The sequence below is a fragment of the Nicotiana sylvestris genome, chromosome 9 (assembly GCF_000393655.2).
Source record: "Nicotiana sylvestris chromosome 9, ASM39365v2, whole genome shotgun sequence".
Lineage (NCBI taxonomy): Eukaryota > Viridiplantae > Streptophyta > Magnoliopsida > Solanales > Solanaceae > Nicotiana > Nicotiana sylvestris.
Genome location: NC_091065.1, coordinates 107,367,894 through 107,389,931, shown reverse-complemented (window position 1 = coordinate 107,389,931; position 22,038 = coordinate 107,367,894). Strand labels below are relative to the sequence as shown.

Genomic DNA, 22,038 nt, shown 5'->3' with positions numbered 1-22,038 from the left:
TGGTGGCTAGCATTTGAAAGAATATCATTTTTGGATTTACAAGTATTGGAGAGATGAAATCATTTGCCTCATGCTGATAATATATATGTGTGATGTCATTGGGATGATGTAAGCAAATATCCGGTACACAACATGCTACACGTAATAGTGCAGCAGCTTTAACAGCTATAAAGAGTTGACTTGTACTGTCACCGGAGGAATTGATCTCTATTTGTTCCATCTGCTGTTCTCTTAACTGATTTGATTGAGAGTTGAACTAGACATCTGACTAGTTACTCTAAATGCAAAAGAACTAATTATTTCAGGTTCTTTATCTGGTTTCCTCGTGAAGTTTGTCAAATCATTATAACAAAAAACATAGAACTTATCAGTTAAGGTTCAAAATCTTTCTGTAATAATAAGAAAAGCTTTCAAGCTATGTGCACATATTACCATGCTCCAATTATTTCACCATCCTTGTATGGGCCTATACACACCTTGGAACTAAATCACATCATTATACACATTATTCCTAATTAATTCAAGGAAAAATACCAGCTATGTCCATTAATAAGTAGCTTATTATAAAAATTCACCAATTCATAAAATATTACTATTATTAGCCAATTAGCTATTTGTAGAAAAAAAAATCAAATTTTTTGCTTTCTTTTGAGTGGGTGTTATTAGAATAGATTGGATACATCTTAAGGAGCTTGAATCTCAGTTTTGAGATGGATTTGGTGGAGTTTTGAGGTGGTTTGAATTGAAAATTCGGAGTAGAATATGAACATGAAAAAATGACATGTGTATCACACTGTGTATCAATATGTATTATATTTGTATCACATGTATATCCATGTATAACTGCGTGTGAGATACACGTGTGATACATGTGTCGCAGAAGAACTTTTTGAATCCGATTTTGATACCAATTCAGTCCAAATCACCTCGAATCTTTCTCAAATTTTGTATATTGACTCATCTATATGTTTTCAATTAATCTCAACCATACCCATTGAAAAAAAATATTCTCTTTTGCTTAAATTTTTGGAATATTGTATATATATATATGTACATTTTGGTGTTTCATCACCTTATTTGTTACCTCATCCATGAAATTTCCTTTCCATCTTGCATCTAATGTTGCTAATCATGCCTAAAAATATGGAAGGAGATCTTTGTGTGTGATTCTTGGAGAGAAAGAATCTAATTTCTTTGGGTATTTATTTTTTATATGTGTTTGGCTAGTTTTGATAAATTTATGATTAATGGCTAGAGGTTAGTAAGTTGGAAATTTTTTGGGAGATTTCTGTAAGATTTCCTTAATTCAAAATAGTGTTAAAATTTACGGGGCGTTCCATTTATATTTTGGCAGTGAAGAAGCTTAAATTTAAATTTTCTGAAGACAACTCATTATATGAATTAATGTATGAACTTATGCATCTTCTTAAATTTTGAAAATTTCTAGCAGCATTTAAAGAAGTTTAACATTGCACTCTAGGAGTAAACATTCTAGTAATTTCTTACCACCAATGCATTTTGTACTGTCGTGTATAAAAAACGAAGGAGAATTGAAGAATTAACTTAATAATCCATTTAATCGCTTAAACTAAAAATAGTCAACGGATTGAAGAATTAATTAATAATATATATATATATATATATATATATATATATATATATATATATATATATATATATATATATATATATATATAATCCTCATAAATTAGTGTGTTATTTATGTACACCGGCTAGGAAAAATAAACAGTAAATTCAACCAGATATTTATGTAAAGGGTTTTTTACCTAGTTATACTATAATAGAAACCTATTTATCACATTTATTTAGGTTTTTTATTAATTACTTTTTATATTTATATTTACTAGTTATATACAAAATCATAAAAAAAAAATAAAAAAAAAATTAAGATCCCTTAAATCTAGGCTATCAGTTACGTGACACTCAACTCCCATTTCCAATAATTCCCCATACATTTAAAATTCTTTCCTTTTCCAAAGGATTACAGAAAACATCTTCTATGTTTCTTAACAATTATCCAAGATTAATCTTACCCACAGTAAGAAATTTCGTTTACCTATTGTTAGCCAAAATCTTGCTTACCCATTTTTATCCTCCCCAACCCCTCCCCAACCCACCCACCCCCCAAAAAAAACATTGCAGATTTTTTTGCTCTTCCAAATCTTTTGAAATTCAATTTCTCTCTTTCTTACTAATCACCCAAAATCTCTATTTTTTTTATTGATATAATGCAGACAAAATTCAAAATATTGCTCTTGAATCAAGTTGTGGGTAAGCGTTAGAATCTTGTTTTCTTTCTTTCTAAAATCTTTATTATATGTGACTTGTATATGATACATCAATACCCAAAATAATACTCAATACAACACTAATACAATTATAATATGATTACATTAAATTTTTACTGTATAGTTGTGATTGAAACTTGAAGAAGATGATGATCAAAATTTTTCAGAAATGTATCGCGATTGTATTATAATTATATATGTATCATACTTGTTGCAAGATTGTATTACAAATGTATGAGAGTTGTATATTCATTGTATATTGTTACGAGCAGTTGTGCCTTCGTGATGAATTTCACAGTTTGTATCACAAGTGTGATAATTGTATATTAATTTATTAGTATTGTATCATGTATTATTTTGGGTATTAATATACCAGATACAAGTTAAATACAATTGTGATACATTTATGTTTTAGGCATTGATGTATCTGATGCAATTCAAATATAATTATGATACAATTATCATACAATTATCATAAAATTTTAAAATATTTTTTAATAATATAAAACTATCGATGATGGTGGAAAGAGAGAAGATGGAGATTCTGGGATTAGATTAATGAATTTTGATGTAAAAAAAGGCGAGGGAAGAGGAGGGGGGGGGAGAAGGAAAGGATATAATTGAATTTATTAATTGAAGACACTAATAATAAGGTAGGATTCTTTTAAGAAGCAATGTATATAATTTGTTAGAAAAACCTAGATATTTATTAAAAACTTGAAAACTTAGGTAAATAAGTTTCTAATATAATATAACTAGGTAAAAATTCCTTATGTAAAGATACCAAGTATATTGGGCCACTCTAGTTAGGTAAATGAAGAAGCCCAAACTAAAGAGTCATCAAGCCCAAACCTATTTTACTTCAAAAACCCTAACCACACTCTTTCGCCTCTCACACTCCCATTTTCAGCTCTCAATCAAGGCAAAATGCAGAAGCTAGAAGCAACGGCGGAATCAGTGCAATGCTTCGGGAGGAAGAAGACAGCAGTGGCGGTGACTCACTGCAAGCGCGGACGCGGTCTGATCAAGATTAACGGTGTCCCAATCGAGTTGGTCCAGCCCGAAATCCTTCGCTACAAGGCCTTTGAACCAATCCTTCTCTTGGGCCGTCACCGTTTTGCTGGTGTCGACATGCGCATCCGTGTCAAAGGAGGAGGTCACACTTCTCAGATTTACGCTATCCGTCAGTCCATAGCTAAAGCACTTGTTGCTTTTTACCAGAAGTACGTTGATGAGCAGTCGAAGAAGGAAATTAAGGATATTTTGGTCAGGTATGATAGGACTTTGCTTGTTGCTGATCCTAGGCGCTGTGAGCCTAAGAAATTTGGAGGTCGTGGTGCTCGTGCTAGGTTCCAGAAATCCTACCGTTAATTTGATTTTCAAGCTTCAGTACTTTGATGCTTACCTCCTTTACGGTAATATTAAATTAATGTTTTGGATTAGTACTTTTTGTGTTGTTTAAAGACAGCTTTTGCTGGGAGGTTACTGATTAATTTTGCATGTTTGAGTTAAGGCGTTACTGTTTTTGCTGAATATCTTACACTGCTTCTTATGATATCATTTGTTGCGATTGCCTTATTAGCTCGGTGGATATCTTGTGATAAAGGTTTAATTAGGATGGTTCTGCCTTTGCAAAACCGATGAAGCTTGTCATCCAGATATTGGGTAAGACAAGCTGTACAAAATTGAAAGTTAAATGTTCAAGCTACTAAGCTTGATCTCATTTTGGATTTATTCAGATTCGGGCCTATTAATTACGTGTTTGACAGAACAGAGATAAAATACAAAGTGCCTGATTTTTAGATGCAGAGACACAACAATCAAAAAGAAAAAATGCAGTGAGAAACTGTCCCTTTCTTTTTCTTCTCTTTATTTTTTCCCCGGGGTTTGTGAATGAATTTTAGTGGTGATGATGGGAAAGACTAAAGATTGCGTTGGGGTTTGAGAGGGGAAATAGTGCGAAGGGTACATGTTTTGAGAGATGTAGGAGGTGCAAGTTCTTAGACGGGTATTTGCTTATTCTTTTTAGCATGTGCTAGCTAAAGGGTATCTGGATTGTTGTGAGTCCCATTGAATGAGAGCGCTTCACTCTGTCCTGCCTTTATGATTTTCAAATTATAAAACAAATTTTATGAGTTTAGACATTAACCATACATTCAATTTGAACAATTATCAAAATCCGTTGTTCCCATCTCTTGAGATTGGATCTATGGAGGAAATTGTGACCGGAAGTATGAAGTCGAGTTAAAGGAAATAAATGGTGATGGGGATGCGAGGAAGGATAAGGGAAGAGGAAGGATTGTGTATTAAAAGCACACATGGATACTAGCATTACGTTTGTGGTGAAGAGTATAAGAGAATGATTTTGAAGAAATCACAAAAATGTTGCAAACCTACATCGATAGACACGAAGTTATGTACCTTTAATTACATCCGTAGAATTGGATCGGTTGAAATAGAGGATGTAATGGAAAATATGAGGGTAGAAAAGTTTAGGAACTAGATGTTCTTCCTTTATAGGTTTGAGAGTGCCATGGAGATGTTAGAAAAGCATGGGAAGTCAAGCTATATATTATTATAAATGCTACAAAAGTAAAAATAGGATTGAATGCATACATGTTCCTAGATTATTGTTGAGACACATTTGGAATAAACATTACATCAAAAGCATCAATTTGTGCTTTGTCACTGTATGCTGGTTCATGATACCAATCTACACCTTGCTTGTCTCCAAAAAAATTATGGATGAATAGGTAAAGAGGTATAAGCTTAGCAAGCTTATCTATTTTAGAACTGACATAAGCATCATAAGGTAGGAGTCATAGACCATAACATCTATCCTTAAATGATACTACTACCAAAATTCAACGATACATCTATCCTTGTTCCAATACATAAGGGGCAGTCAACCTGAAAGAGAAACTTCATTGGATTTTGGCAGTTGTATCATTTAAAGATAGATGTATATAACTCCTACGAAGTAGCAGGTCATGACGATTATGTTAGTTCTGAGATAAATAAGCTTATACCTCTGTACCTATCCATCCGTGGTTTTTACAGAACAAGCAAAAGGTATAGATTGGTCCCGAAAACCAGCATACGGTGACAAGGCACAAACTGATGCTTTTGATGTAATGTTTGTTCCAAATGTGCCTTAACAAATATCTGGGAATTCATTCATTTTTTTTTTACTTTGTAGCATTTATAATAATATATAGGAAGACCGGAGATGTGCAAAGAAATCCTTCTGTGTGTGCTTTGATGAAAAACAATTTCAAATATGTAGAATAACTTCTTATATGATTGAGATATCACAAGTTTAAGGCACACATTAACCATGCGTTTATATCAAGGATCCGCCGCAAGTTTGTATTCGTATGCGTTATAGATGTGCTGACCTATAGTATATGTGATTATGTTTCATGCTAATTTCAAGTAATATTATATTAATCGACGAATCAACCTAATGTTAAAACTAGAAAGAAACCCTATAAGAAACTTGAAAAACACAATCTTACTTTAGCTTAACCGTTGTGAGAAGAATTTCGGTATGCAAGTCACACATAAGTCCAGATATCTACGCTTCGTTTATAAGAAAATAATATGGTAAATATGAAATGCTATGAGATGTTAGACGACTGCAAGTCAGAAAATTTGACAAAATAGCATGGTCTAGCCAGTTTTCGGATTAGTCATTCAAAAATAGTCAGTGTTTGCCAAGTCATTGAAAAATAGTTACTATTTTGCTGCAATAAGGACCGGTCCAGCATAATATACGGGAGTTCGGTGCACCTGTGTATGAACTTCCAGCATATTATGCTGGACCGGTATACTTTGTTGGCTCCAGTATAATATACTGGGGACTGGAGCACCGGTGCTCCAAACTCCAGTATATCATGCTAGACCGGTATATTATACTGGAACTCCAGTATATTATGCTGGAGTGTTTTTTCGGATTTTAAACAGTGTTTGCGTTTAGATTTATCTTTACATAAAAAGTGGTTAAATTTCGAATACTTTTTAAATTGTGGCTATTTTTGAAGGACCGCTTGTAAATTTGACTATTTTTAATTTCTCCCTAGAAAATCACTATTAAGTCCAATAATGTTACACGGTAGCGATAATTGGAACACAGAAAAGGAACGTGCTACTAAAATGGTTGGCGACACTCTGAAGACTTCTAAATACGTGATTTCATTGGCAATTCGATGATTGAAGGTGTCAAGAAATGACTATCTTTCAATGATTTTTGAATCAATTATTTTTTAATTACAAGTCCGAATAATAACTTTCTTTTTTAACTTCACCCGTTTTGCCTGCAACCCAAACGCTCAAGCAAGATAAGTGTATTTCCGTAGGCATAACATCACAAAGAGGGAAGATCCAAAAAAATAAACTTGGAACAAATGCAGTTAATAACGCAATAGAAGCAAATTGATCTGTATAACCAATGCCACCTAGCTAAACCAAAACCGAGATATCTATATAGAAGTGTGTACGACGATGGAAAAAAAAATCGGAACTGAGATCAGATATACTGGAGTAGGGCGAAATGGATCGAAACGTAGCTTATCGATCTAAATGTTCAATTAAACTAAACATAAAGTAACAATAAGAACTGAAAGCATCTTTCACGTCTCTGTAATATAAGTAAGAGCTGAAATTCCAATGTCGTCCATTTGATGTAAACATCAAACGAATTCGAGGTTTTTTCCTCTTCCAAAAAAATAAAAATTTGGAGGCTTTATCTCCCCCCATTAAGAACTTTACGAAAAATGATAACCAAATACAAATATACTTCATAAAGAAAAATTTTTTCTTGAAAATTACGTTACCCCTTACATCCTATATTCTAGTTTTGGTTACAACTAGAACACACATGAATATAACGACATTATTTCTTGAGGCTGTTTTCCTGCGTACGGTTACTCAGACCCAACAGATAATTTCAAAATGGCCTTAGCAATGATGAGCCTTGTCAATAAAACAAAATGGCACCATCAAAATTGGTACGACGTTGGGCAGTGAACAATACATAATTTTCGTCAACTTTCTTCTCGTGGTATAATCTGACGATATGAAGTTGAAACACACACACTAACAAAATGGCAGATATGCGCATGTGGTAACCAGGAAGGAAAAAAGAGAAGAGAACATGTTCTATGCAGGAGATAGAAATGGCTTCGTAGAGCTTGTTCCTTCCATCCCGAGGTCCAAGGGCCGCAAACATGGAGGAGAATAAGCATCTAGAGCCTTCCGGACATTTTCCTCCATCAACCCATCCTTCTTGTCAAGTTCATCATTTTTCTTTGCATCCTGATGACAAATACCATAATATCAGTTGAAAATCAAATAAACTCACAAGACATAACTTTTCCCAGAAACAAAGCAAGAGTTGCCCTTTGGACCAACAATTCTAGCGCCTAAAGTGCCGGTTAAATTTTACTAGTTGATGGAGTGCATAAGACTTTGTACAAGGCCTTGGCAATTATAAGCATACAAAGAGCAACAACATCGAGTCAGTCTCTATCCAAGCGACTCCTAGTCACATTCACCAGAGTGACATCCAACATTAAAATTGTGATAAGCGAAACAGCTTAGCCTTAGATGAATATAAGTGCATCTCCTTTTAGATAAGATTAGCTAGCTTAGCCTTAGATGAATATGAGTGCATCTCCTTTTAGATAAGATTATCCTTTTCATTCCTAGTTAAGCTTATCATGCAATATTAATAGGACAGATTATCATTTACACACACCCCTAGTGTTTGCCCCAATTGATTTTACCTCGTTATGCAATTTTTCGCTTAATCTATACAATCCAACTTGTTCCAAAATAAATGATGGCAAAAGAGGAAAATGCTGGAGATTTGAGCTTAGCTCTGTGTTAGCACTTCGGGGAACACCTAGTCCTCCAAAACAGTCAGACATACTTGGCTCAATTTTGAGGGTCAAGGGACATATCTACTTCAAATAACAAATCTTTTCTTTTCAAAAAGGAAGCCCTCAAGGCTTTCTGGCAGATCGATTCAATGGAACATGTTTTCTTCAGACATCATCTTTCTATGTATTTTACCTTCTTTTGACGATTATATGATTTATTAGAAGAATAAAGCTCGAAGGAATATGTAGAAACTTTGAAAAATAAAAATCATTCACATTGATCCAGGGGTTTGTACGATTTGACCACTTTAAAGAGCTCTTATTTATTCCAAGGAAAAGGGCTGAAAAATCTCAGCAAATAAAAAGAGAACCTCGGGTGTTAGAAAAATCATTTTTTTGGTAGTGATCCACATCCTTAACTATACAACCTTTCCACAAATTCCAAGTGAGAGAGAGAGAGAGAGAGATGACATAAGATGCTAGAACGTATAGGTCAGTGCTGACCCATAAATTCAAACGAATGTACCTTGCGGTGTGTTCTTTATGCGACTTTGCACTGCTTCGCTGGAGTTCTACTTTGGGAGGGGGATGAGGGGATGGGGAAGGTCTGGAAGGTATCAATGAACAGAGTAGTTACCTGAACTGAGACTTGGTTGAAAGTTGGAAGAAATCGAATCTTGCAATACTCGTTAAAGAGAATAGTGACGACCAAGAGAGGGATAATGGAGAAGGAAGCTGAAGGCTTTGCTTTCAGTCCAAAAAGACCAATCGTTGTGACTTGCATAAGTATGATTGCAACTATAATGTAGTGATGAATGTATGGCCAATATCGACCACATGTCTCGTATGTAGTTATATACACATTTTCAATCTGCATTGCAAAAAACATCACACAATTCATATTCCTTCATATTTATTCTAAAAAAATTGAGCTCGCCTTCAATAAATAAGCACCAAATAAAGTGTATCAACAATATATTTTATTATCAACAGGATACTTAACCCTGATGATAGTAATGTAGTTTAAGGGGTGTAAAAGAAGATGAATGTAATAACAGCTTGTATTAAACTAAGGAGTGAAACTTGTTGCAATCCCCTTAACAGAAGAAAACTAGTCACTTAGGATAAGAACTACAGCCATTTCTCGAAATGAAAAAGAATGAGAGAACCAAACAGCGAATATCTAGGTCTATAATAGCATCGATAAGAAAGCCCCCAAAACCACAAAAGGTTGAGCTGCTTCTAATTTTATAAGTATCAGTGCTGCAGATGTACTATAGCAGCTAAAGCAGAATGATCTCCTAAAAATCCGAGGCAAAAGTACATACGAGCACTTAAAACTTCATTAATCTAAAATATTATTTCAAATGATTGTAGATTTGCATCTCTGTGAATTCACCAACAGCTGTACAACGACATATTATCCAGACAGACAGACCGGAATGTTCAAAAATTAAAAATCAAGAGATGACATTGGACAGAGGAAAATGGTATATAAGCTCATAATATTTTTGATAACAAGTATATAAAGTTCGTTGTTGGATGATTACTTTTCTTCTTCCTTTTTTCCTCCTTTTTGGGTTAAGGCAATTTTTGACCAATTAAGGAAATTACTACTCAAAGCTAAGACCGGACGAACTATGATTACACAGGTGCAAAGTGATGTGGGTCAAGCTTATAAGCAGATTGTTCTTAACACACAAATATTGCATGTAGAGAAACTTCACCTGGTTGATGAACACCGCATATCCAAGCAGGAAGTAGCCTACCAGAAATGGAAGAAGCAAAGGAGAGACCACCGCATAAACAATCCCAATCAGCATACACAGCGCGACAAAAGGGATAATTCTATAATAAGGTAGTGAATAAACATAAGGATGTTTCTTCTTTCCATGGTCCCACGTGTAAGATTTTAGAGTATCCCATAGGAGTAATCCTGGCTGAAGTATCTCTAAAGAGAATCCTGCCAGCCCATTTGTCAAGATGTACGTCATGAAAAAATCTGCCTGAAAGAACAAAAAGGAAATATGCAAATGCAAAGGTTAATCATCTACATGTCAAGTAGAATATATTGACTATGATAGGCCCTATCAGTTCTTTATCAGACAAGTAATGTAAACATCAAAGGCTCCAGCTGAATGTTAGCAACTATCTGAAAACGTGCATGCACCAATCCCTCTTTTCTAATCAAATATTCAGTATCCTAACACAGGAGCAAAATACATATTAAATGAAAAGAGCAAAGCTAACATGTTTTGCACCTGAGCAGAGACAGCACTAGCAAGACGGTTGGGAATATCCTTGGGATGAAAGAAAGATTCGCCAATTTGATCTAGTAAAGATCCTGACAACAAGCTTAAAAAGAATACATTCCCTACCAGGAAGTAGAACACCATGTTGCATGCATTTATATCCTTCTTACTCCGCGAGATATAACCAGCTAATCTTGCCAGTCCGATCATGGCAAATGGGACAATGTATATGCAACCATTAAGAATGGCACTAGGAAGATATCCTGTGATGATGGACCTTAACTTCGGTCTGCCACAATATTTCAAAAAGATTGAAGATCAGCAACCTACTACACCATTTTTCAACCAAAAAACTGTAAATAGGAGGACTCAGTAACTACCCCTACTCCACCTCAAACCCCTCCCCACAAAGAGAAGAGATAAAAACCAAAAGGGGGAAAGAAACAATAATATATCTAATTTGAAAAGAAAGAGGAGAAGATAAACAATAAAGAATGAGCAACCTAAGAGCAAAGACAATCTTGTCCAGGACTCCATCATTGCGTCTTCTGATCCTCAGCCAATGTACAGAAGAACTTCGATGTGAATCGAGTTACTCTCTCGTCCCAAAAGAATGGTGTAATTACTGTTTGGAAAATCAAACAGTAACATTTTGAAATATTCTTAATAGTAAAAGTTAGATTTATAGTACTTTTTATGTGATTTTTTGATATGCAAATTTTCCCTCAAAATTAATAAGAAGTTGATGCCAAATTCACACTAAAAATCAGAAGGTTGAACCTCGTATTCTCATCCCCATCATTCTTTTTGTGACACGGGGAGTACTTCAAAATACTCACCATACTGGGGAGTATGATATACTACAGCATGAAACATATTATATATTTGAGATATCAAAAGGCAGAAATAATAAAGAGATGAAGCCTGTACATTAAGTCCACAGCCATGGCAGGAGGAAACCATTTCTTCAGTCGATCATATTTGGCAATTCCCTGAACAGCTGTCACTGGTATCACGAAGAAGATGGTAAGAAGTGATGCTGCAACAATTATCACTATCCTGTACAGTGGCAAATGACGATATTGAATTGCCAAATTTTGCCAGATCACATCTCTCGGTTCTGGAGCCACTTCAGTGATCCAGAGGAGTGGATTTGTGTGCTGTTGAGATTGGGCAGCTAGAACAGCGCCCCATCGTGAACTAAATGTAACAAAAGCCACAGGCAATTCCTAAGAAATAAAAATATGGGCAAGTTAAACAAATTGTTCAACTGTTAAAAGATCATTACAGAATCATTCCATGACCAGTTATAAGATAACAGACAAATCCTCGTGCACTTTGTTAGATCTCCATACACAATCTCAATAGCATGCAAATGGATGACAACAGATAATATTTTCCTCACTCCTATTTAGATGGAAAATTCACCAAATGACCCAGACATATACCTCAATATGTCAGGATATCATCGTGGCCAACTCATATGAGGTCAAAATTGCAACTGAAAGACTGAAGCATTGCTAACATTTCCAGGCCCATCTTCACAAGTAGCAAGCAATTAGAGAGAATTTCCTGAACAAGCAAAATATTTTTTTGATATCAACCAATCAATCTAACCCCAATCTCAAACTAGTTGGATCGAACATAAGTCATCTTTATACTTCCCGTTCTATTCAAACCCATTTCATTCCAACAAGGTAATTTGTTCTGTAAAGCAATATAAGAGTTCTCCAAATCGCACACCTATGCCTAGATATATACAAGTTCTAATCTTAAAAAAAAAAGTTCTAACCAGAATAACAGAAGACTTCTCAGGGTATATCAGACCTAAATGTAAATGTAATAACAACTAATTCATAACCAAGAAGTTACTACCACTATATAGATCCTCTATTGTGTTCTATATTAGCTAAGGTTGTATTGATTCCGAGAGATTGTCGATATCTTGAAACAAGTTTCCTTCAATGATTTAAAGGTTTACCCATTTCTTTATATCATCTTCAATCACCATAGAAGTTGATATAGAATGAGCAAACCACTCAAACAAAAGATACCTTTTATTTACCAGAGTCAAAGAAGAAATACCGAATAGAAGATGTTCGCGGTACTTCAGGAAACAGAATAATTAGTCTAGAAATCCTTTCAGAAAGTTCAGCAAATTTCTTGGCAGAAGCCTATGTTGCACTAAATAGAAATCCAAATCCTAATGAGCACACCAATTGCAAGAATGACCTTACTCAATTGACAAAGATGAAATACGGAGAAGTAAAAATGATAAGTAGATGTGACCAGTAACTGACTGGCAGGGAATGCAACAAGAGCAAAGCCCCACAATGTAGCTCTCAATGAGCAAAATATCGACATTCTAAAATGTACGAAGTTTAGCAGCTGAACATCAGAATAAAGATAGCCCCCGACCTTATATTTGCTTTAGTCTAAATTGCGTTTGCATTAACAATTTTTAGTACCTCTGGACCTTTGTATTTAAGTGACACTTCTTGCTCCGCAGGACATCAGATTAACGAACTCAATTATGAAATTCTAGTGACGAAACACACGAGTTAGAAATTAAAATGTAGAAGGTGTGTGATGAATCATTAAGTGTTCATCTGGCAGTGAGCTGTTGATAATCATGTTTTGACACTAAATGTAGTTAATAATTTGAAGCTTCCTTGAAAAATATCTTAATCCCAGAATTCCTCTTGTAAATGAGTGTGGCACACAGCAATATGAGACAAACCTGAGAAACTACACAATTACTTCAGGTGTTCTTGAATGAAATCGAGATAGCATTTTTAGACTGCTATATGATCACTGATATCAATTGCTGATGAAAGCAATAGCAGGAATTACCAGCAAATATAATACTCTTAGCTTGTGACCGGGCAGCACAAGCTCCGGATAGAGACCATACTTTATCTATTAGGTCCCATTCCCTTCTGCCCCTTTACATTGTCATTATCATGATCGATAATGAATGCAAAGTTCACTCTAGAATTTTCCTTATCTTCTATGGATTACACAATTTAACATAGTTTTCTTTTAGATATATCTGACAGACTTAACCTATTACCCCATTTTATAAACTAACGATGAGAGCTAAGTGATCACTGTGCTAGGCTGGACTTCTTTGACATATTAAGAGAGTAGGCACCACACAGACTGAACACAAAAGCTGCAGGGAACTGGAGCAAGTATATCTGAAAGGGAAAAAATAAAACAATGCTAGCAAAACTTGCTGAACTCCAGTACTGTCATTACCATCACAAACATTTGCTGTGAACACTAACCTTCTGCTCAATTGTCATTCTGCACTGTATACGCCTTATTTCACGACCAAGGGTTTGAAGCATGTCTTCCAGCTTCTCTATTTTAGCATCATATTTCCATGCATCAGATGCAGATGAGTTTCTACTATATTTCTTAGTAGAAGAAAGATGCCTCAGGTCCTCAATCTTTTTGGTGAGAAACTTTGCCTGGCACTAGGATCCATACCATCTGTCAGTATCATTATGAGGGTAAAACGTATAAAAGCTGAATCACAGGGAAAAAGATTCTAGTAGAAACACTTATGATTTTCAACATATCAACATCGATGCAGAGTACCTTCTTTTATTCTCTATCCTTACCCCTTATCTTCAAGGAATAGCATAAATCTATGTAGTCCTATTTCTTTTTGCTAATCACTGAAGCAGGCTGGTATATCTGGAGTGCGATACTACTATGAGTCGCACATTTCTTTCCAAGGGTTTAACTTACAATTATGAGTGGCATTTTAAAATTTATCAGTCATACAGTTGTATAGCAAATTAATGCCTGCCTTTCAAATTTATTGTTGTGACTTGACTTGAGAGGATCATTAAGACACAAATAACGCAGACTAATTCATAGAGCTGGAAAGGAACATCAAACAAGCAGCCCCCAATACTCTACTTTGCATTCTTGCATTACAGAAACGCGTCAATTATTTGAAGAGTGAAAAGGGTATGACTTTTCAGTTATGTTGGACCAGTAAAGCTGGAAAATAACAATAGAGTCCTCATTTTTGATTGGTGGATATTATCTATATAAACGATAAATAAACTACAACTAGTTCGAGATAAAGGCAGTACTTCTGCTGAAACTTAATTCTTAAGGAACTAATAGAAAACTAGCTAATGGAAATAACTTGAATGCACCAAGTGTAATTTGTTCTTACTAGTAGCTTATCCAGATGTTTCCCATCATATAAAATTTGAAAAGACTCGTATGAATATGGATGATGTTTGGAAAAGAAGTGGTCTACGCTGCATCCACGAGTCTTGTGCTCATTGCAAAGTGGAATTTCTCGAACCAGAATGGTGAATTGATCAGGTTCACTCCTTCTATTACATAGCTGTTGAACCCTTTTGAAAAGAAGGTCATTGTACTCCTGAAGAGGACATGGGAAAAAATTTCAAGTCATACAACTTCATGCATTATTTCCATGCAACACCAGAAAAAAATATTAAAAATATGAAGTATAAACAGTTGTATTTCATGACCAATAACTTCTTTTTTCCCCAAAACATTTTTTCACCAATTCGCAGACATAAACAATTCCAAGTCTGAGAGATCGCCAACTAGAAGCTTCTTTTTATATATGATCTGAAAAACTGTTTATAAAGAAATTAGTAAACTAACCCAGATATTAGCATTTACTGCAAAAAAAAAAAAAAAAAAAAAAGAAGAATTATGAAACCAATACATCTACGAAGCAAACTGCCATTAAAAACGGAAAACTTTTTCGAACATAACAACTTGTCAACATTATTAACAAGCAATAACAGTCCACAATTATTAAAGCATGAATTTAAGAGAACTAGCTAGCCATTACCTTGTAAAGTAGGTACATTCCATAACACGAGACAAAGCACAAGAAAGAAAAATGCACCCAAAGCCTGTGAATGACAGAATAAATGCAAAAAATGAGTCCATTTTGTAAGAACTTAACAATCCACACATATAACAGACAACATACAACTAAAAGACAAGAATGAAGATGGTTATTGGCTACAAAACTTGATGGTATCCGAATGGCTAAATACCAGAAAAAGATAATTTATAGAACTCTGTTAAATTAAAAATGATAAAAGATATACGAAAATTTAACATCTTTCAGTTCCTACTAGGTATGTCATCACACCTACAGGCTGGATTTCAAGAAAATTAATTAACAGTTCCTCCTTTCATTTAACTTCTATTTCTCCATCACAATGAATATCAAACATTAACATTCCACGTCTTCTAGAAACCCTTTTCACTGGCAACACTCCTTATTCCAGGAATGCAGCAAAGAACATGAGGAACTTCTACAAACATGGGTTACGAGCCCCAAATTTGTTTAAGAAGCAAAGAGAAGCAAACATGGGTTACTTCTACCTCAAAAATAAGTCTCAACTCCTTAGCTAGATGGTCAAGTGCTTCTCCAAGCTAACTGTAAACAAAACTTAATTCGTGATTCCTGCCTTAAACCATTTAAAGAAACTTGGTTCTTTAATAGCTTCCGTATGCTGCATTTCTTTCTCCAGGTTCTCTCTTAAAGTTGCTCTCGCAACCTTAAAAACTTGTATCACTCCCCATCGACCAATATGAACTTGTTTTCACATTGTTGGATATTCAAACATCTCATGAGAGGTACCTTTTAAGTTAAGAGTCGAAAAAGGGGTGTTTTAAGAGTAAGTATTGAACATGCCCGCCTATTTTAAACCTTCCTTAAGGATCTTGTCTGAAGTCTTTGAGCCAACAGAATACGGAACTATCTCCCTCAGTTACACCAACCTTACTGCTTCTCTTTCTTGCATTAATTCAACTCTAAAACTTTTCATAATACAAACTTAACTCTTCAACCGCATATCTGAACATTTAATGATCATGTCCAGAATCTTAACAATTATAGAAAACAGCTCTACAGATTTTGTTACAAGAAATGATGGACTCTGCAACTGTATTAAAAAATTACCGTTGAACACAGAGAAATTTTGTGCGACTTATGAACCTGTCGTAGGACTGATAAACCAGGTTGTAGACAACATGAGCTAAAGCATAGATGAGATATGTTATCTGCAAGAAGTTGCAGAAGTACACAAGTAGCATTGAGAACATTACCTGTCAGAGCCACTGCTGATATTAGATATTGTGAAAGCATCCATGGAATGAGAGCTCGTATTTGGTACAGTACTCCCAGTATAATTTAGTGGGAGAAGTACCAGAACTCCAACAATAGAACAAACAACAAAGAATCTGATCCTGAGAAACAGTTTCAAGTAGAAATGTGAGTTCAATCTTTGCATGCCACTGATAATAATTGAAGGCATAAGTTTGGATTGATAGGAAAATGTGCCTTTAGTCAGAGATGTTCACATGTCACAGAAAAAATTTATACTCTTTCACTTCTCAAGATCTGCAATCCTATACTTTGCACAAACACCATTGCATTTAGGTGAGAGATTGACATACGGAGCTTTACCTTATAAAGAAGCTTGAACCTAAATTCTCATGCATGAGAAAATATTGGTGAAGGTAAATCTTTGTATGAAGTCAAAACTCAGACAGTAATCAGCCAAAGATCAACATATACCAGAACAATCTAATACGCATGCTATGTGCCATTTTTACTGCAATTTCCTCTTAAATATAATGAAGTTGAAGTCATCTCATAAAATGTAAGGCATCAAGTTGCAGAATAGCGCAGATTGTAGAAGTAGTATATAAGGCAAAGTCCAATGTGTATGCATTTGCAGATGATATCGTCAGTTTAACTAACAAGGGTGTATCTGCCAAAAGTTTGAAATATGAAGAAGCACTCTATGAGGCTAATGCTGAGTTAAGAGCATATTTGTATTTTGTTGATGTACATTGGCAGTACTTCCATGGTACTTAACTTAATAAAATTATTATCCACAAAAAAAGAGTAAGGTTTCTAGCGGGGGCGGATTTAGGGGGCGCAAGGGGGTTCACACTATGAGTATAGTATGTGCAGTAAAGTCTAGCTAGCATAGAGCGAGCGAAATTGTGGTAAAAAGATTCATATAGTCAACCACAACTAGTTTGTAATTCCAGGTTTAGTTGTTGCTATCGTACTCCAATAGTCTAGCCACCCCAACTAAACTAGGATACATAAATTGAGTTGAAAAGAGTTACAAGGCTGCCACGTCTGTCTGGTCTTCATTACCAATAAATAAACCTCTATTCACTAGTGTTTCTCTAATTTTTTGTCCGCTCCAAATATATATGTTAAACAGAGAAAGTTTATCCATAGTACATTCCTTTTCATACATGAGAATTAAAAATAAAAAGGTATCAAGGATCAACAATGAGAATCTAAAACAATAATTAGAATAACACTCCAAATAAAACAATTCACATATAGCTCTCACTAAATAACAGGAGGACTGACCCAAATTTGAAGAGTCTAACGAATACGAGGACATCAAGGCCACAGTTGTCGAGAATCTCCTCCTCTGTAACCCGAACGGCACGAGAAATCCAGTTCAGCTCCGGAAGCAACCGCCGGAAATTAAAAGACTGGTGGTCGGTACGGTGGCCAAGTGAGAGGCGGCGAGCATAATAAACGGGGGCGTAGAAAGGCTGTTTTTTCAGTATGGAGAAAAGAGAGAGAATCAGAATAGCTAAGCCTATGTTAATGGCTGCTGAAACCACTAAACTCTCTGCCTTCATTTTAATTTGTTCTCTCTTAAGTATTATTTTCTTTTCATTTTCATTTGTCTGATCTCTTCATTTTCACTCAGAAGAAGCAAGCATAGCTGATGGGCGTGGAGTTGAAGAAAGAGAGGGGGGAAGGTGGCACATACTTGAATACGTGGCAAAGGCTGAGAGATCGACGTGAACACCCCATGCTTAACTGCTTGTGAGTTGTCACTATTTCGGTGAATAGACCTCGCAAGAGCCTTTTATAAAATAGAATTAGGACTAGTCAGTCGTGTTTATAAAAATCCAAAAAAATTGAACCAGACCGAAAATCGATCAAATAAATTAATATTTTTAAGGTTATGTTTGGTTTGATTTTAGTTTTAAATTTTAAAACTCGATTAAATTTAATTTTGTTTAGGTTTAAATCAAAAAATAACCGAATCAAACCAATTATAGAAGTAACTATTTAAATTATTATTTACGCCTATATATATGTATATTTTTATATAAAGTTTCTAAAATTTTATGGTACATATTAGTCGTTTGTATTTTGAGTCTAGTTTTTTGCTATTATAATAATTTAATTCTTTGGTTTTACATTCTAGTTTGAATGTTAATTTTCTTTTGCTAAATATAATAATTTATTTTGTTAAAAATAATCAATTTTTAGTTGAGTAATTAAATTATTCATCACTATTTGATTCAACTATCATCAATATATCTTGGTAAAAGATAGATTTCTCAAAGAGCAATTAGTTTGATAGTGTTACGTTGAAAATGTAGTCGGCGAAATATGTGTTTGGTAGTGTATGTCTCATATTTAAGAAAAAATCGAAAAATTGACAAAAACCAAATCGATAAAAAACCGATTTAATTAGTTTGGTTTGGTTCCAATATTTGAAGAACCGATTTTACTTGGTTTGGTTTCTTTTTAAAGAAAAACCAATCCAAACTAAACCATGAATACCCCTACTTAGGATAAGTTGTTTGCACGTATATCTGTATTAATTATTCGGCACTTGCATTGCACGTGTATACTGAATTATATAATACACTATTTTTTCTTTCACCCCACCTCAATCATTGCTAATAAATAATTTTTATCCCAAATTCTCTTCTTTCTTTTCCATGAACAAAGCAAACATTGAGATCGATTCGTATTTAATTACCATGGCAGCTGATGATAAGCTATAATTACGTATTTTAGTCGCTTATTACACTCAAATTTAGTACACTTTAATTGAGCTTGAGCTTTAATCGCTACTATCTTGCACTAATTGTGTGTTTTATGCCTTGTAGGAGTGATTCCGAGCTATGTAGATGTTATGAAATGAATTCAAGTGATTTGGAGCTTTGAAGTCTGAGTAAATGCCCAAGGAATTAAGTCGGGGTCATATTCGGGGATCAACGGATGATAGAGCAACAAAACGAAGAATCGAGTAGGCATATTGCGCACTGTCTAGTAAAATGCACATAACATTTCGCTCAGAACTATGTTGGCTCCACAATATATGGTTGGAAAGTTAACTCAAAGGCCACAACTTTTGATGTTTTATGTTTTACCAAATTCCAAACTGATCAATGTGAAAAATGCGGTCGAAACCACAACCACGAACCTAATAGGGACTGAGGCAGTACAGTGGGAAAGTACCGCGCCCGGGCTGCGGCCGTGGACGTCCAGGCCTGGAAACTTGTCCTTTTTCGCGTAGAAGAAGGTATAATTGTTTGGTCCCGACCCTACTTGGTATATATACATGGAAAAACGGTATTTTGAAGGGAGGAGACCAATTTTTGACACAGATTCGACCTAAGGAGGCAGAGACACAATAGGAGCAAGGCGGGGAATTTTTCTACGAGGTTTTCCTTCCTCTTCCTATTTTTCATTGTTGGTTATAACTGTTAGTATTGTAGTTTTACATACTATTATGAATAGTTAATTGTTATCTAGGGTTTTGATGGAACCTTTTGTAGGATAAATTCTTGTTATGTTTTTATATAATTGAGCCGTAGTATTTTCTCTATTTGTTTAACTATATTGTTCTTGTGGTTGATTGAAGGGCCCTCAATTAGCTATGCCTATTTAGTATGCATTACTCAGGGGAGAGTGCATATTTAGGTAGTTATTGAATAACATCACTCCCGACGTATGTGAGGAATCAATAACCAAGGGTTTAAAAGTGGGATTAGGGATAACGAAACCTTGGGTGCAATCTAAGTGAGCTGTAATTAAAGCCAGCTAGCGGTACTCGGGAGAGTATGTCTAGTAAATTGTCGTAATTACTTGGGAGAGAATTACAACACGCAGAGCGATCATGATCGGTAGAGAATACTTAGGGGAAATTATAAAAGACAAAGCGGAAAGGATTCCAACAATTGGGAAAATCATAACTCTAGACCTCCTTAATCTTTTCTCCAACTTGTAGTATCTTTAGTGTTAATTTATTATTTTAATTTGTTAGTTAGTTAGTTAAATACAAGAATCTTAATATCTATAAGTCAGGAATTGTTCAAGCTTGTCTTCTTGGTGATAGTGAACAGTTGTAGCTAAGACTTAGTTCTCTGTGGGATTCGACTCCGGACTTGTAAACCGAATTATATTTGCAAAGACCGCTTAGTCCTTTTTATAAGGCATAGTTGAGCGTGATCAAATTTTGGCGTCGTTTCCGGGGAACTAACGGTGTAGCTGTAGGTGTACATATTTCTAGGATGCAAGTTTGAACTGTGATTTTTGTTTTCGTGTATTTGATAATTTATTTATTTTTTATTTTTTTTATTTTTGATCTGAGAGACATGGAATCATAGAATTATGAGAATTTTGATGTTGATAATTCTGCTTTTAATCCTCTTTATGCATATTGTGAAGGAACTCACCCAGGGCAAAATTATCAAAATATTCCCGAGAGCGAGTTTTGTGCACCAACTCAATCTTATATGTGGAATATGTGTGATATGTGTGGTGGTCAAGATTGTCACTTTCATGGTTGTGCTTATAGTTATTATCTTCCCCCAACCCCTTACTTTGATGGTTTTTCTTTTTCTTGTGAAGTTAATAGGAACAAAGAACCCATGGATGATGACCGGAAAGAGATCAAAGATATGTTAAAGTGTTGCATGGAACTATGTGATAAGATAACACGGCAGATACAAAGGCAAGATGCAACTATTCATAACTTGGAGACGCAAGTGAATAAATTAATTGAACCTTGTAAAGCGCAACAAGTTAATATTGTGGATAGTAGCCAATATGAGCATGAATTGGCTGCAGAAATTGTCATTATACTGGAGGATTTAAAAAAATACGAGGATGAGCTAGAGGATAAGGCCAAAGTAGAACACCAACAATCAATCGCACTGGATTTTGAGGATGTCGATATTGTAGAAGAGATACTAGAGTCAACCAACGATATTGAGGATACATATTTAGTTGGCTCTATTATCATTAGTGTTGATAATGTAGACAGTCCCAATATTCTTATAGTTGAGCGCATTGGTCCACACTCCAAGCATTTTTCCACATTATGTTTGGATGATGATATGGAAATCAAGTCGTCCGAGCCACTTGAGGAGCCAAGGAATGAGAAAAAAGGTGCCTACATTCTGGAATGCTTCTTGCCAGAAAGTCGGGAATACACATCTCATCCAAAGGCCAAGAAGTGCAGAATACTACATTGTTTTATTAGGCCAGTCAGATTCGTTCCACCACCCCAGGAGCATGATCATAGAGCAGAATCAAAACTTGGGGTCAATTTATAAGTTCGAAGTGGAGGCAAAAAGTGATTCGCGTCGTGCCACAACGTTAAATCAAGCGCTTGTTGGGAGGCAACCCAACTTTACTGCTTTGTTTTTTTTAATATAATTTTTTTATTATATTATTTTTGTACTGCCGATTTTTGGTTTTCTAGGAGCATGGAAAGCAAAGTTATT

General features: G+C 35.0%; 2 protein-coding genes across 2 annotated transcripts; one reads left to right on the top strand and one right to left on the bottom strand.

The window, feature by feature from the left end:
* The first annotated feature begins 3,169 nt into the window (after window positions 1-3,169).
* LOC104216201 (small ribosomal subunit protein uS9-like) lies at window positions 3,170-3,842 on the top strand. Its single transcript, XM_009766202.2, has one exon. The coding sequence runs from the start codon at window positions 3,237-3,239 to the stop codon at window positions 3,678-3,680; it is 444 nt and encodes a 147-aa protein (XP_009764504.1). The 5' UTR covers window positions 3,170-3,236; the 3' UTR covers window positions 3,681-3,842.
* Window positions 3,843-6,923: 3,081 nt separating this feature from the next.
* Window positions 6,924-18,326, bottom strand: LOC104216202 (CSC1-like protein At3g54510). The gene is made up of 10 exons (XM_009766203.2): window positions 17,861-18,326; window positions 16,570-16,710; window positions 15,299-15,362; window positions 14,642-14,854; window positions 13,734-13,925; window positions 11,374-11,672; window positions 10,453-10,732; window positions 9,919-10,197; window positions 8,829-9,062; window positions 6,924-7,625 (listed from the first exon to the last, which is right to left on the bottom strand). The coding sequence occupies exons 1-10, from the start codon at window positions 18,139-18,141 to the stop codon at window positions 7,470-7,472; spliced, it is 2,139 nt and encodes a 712-aa protein (XP_009764505.1). The 5' UTR covers window positions 18,142-18,326; the 3' UTR covers window positions 6,924-7,469.
* Between the last annotated feature and the right edge of the window lie 3,712 nt (window positions 18,327-22,038).

What these genes read in the sequence shown, in the direction of transcription:
- LOC104216201 (XM_009766202.2), top strand. Translation starts at nt 3,237, where the DNA reads ATGCAGAAGCTAGAAGCAACGGCGGAATCAGTGCAATGCTTCGGGAGG.
- LOC104216202 (XM_009766203.2), bottom strand. Translation starts at nt 18,141, where the DNA reads ATGAAGGCAGAGAGTTTAGTGGTTTCAGCAGCCATTAACATAGGCTTA. An exon ending in GAATGACAATTGAGCAGAAG is followed by an intron (nt 11,673 to 13,733) that starts GTTAGTGTTCAC and finishes TTTATTTCTTAG; the next exon opens with GAATTGCCTGTGGCTTTTGT. An exon ending in GCCATGGCTGTGGACTTAAT is followed by an intron (nt 10,733 to 11,373) that starts GTACAGGCTTCA and finishes ATATTGTGGCAG; the next exon opens with ACCGAAGTTAAGGTCCATCA.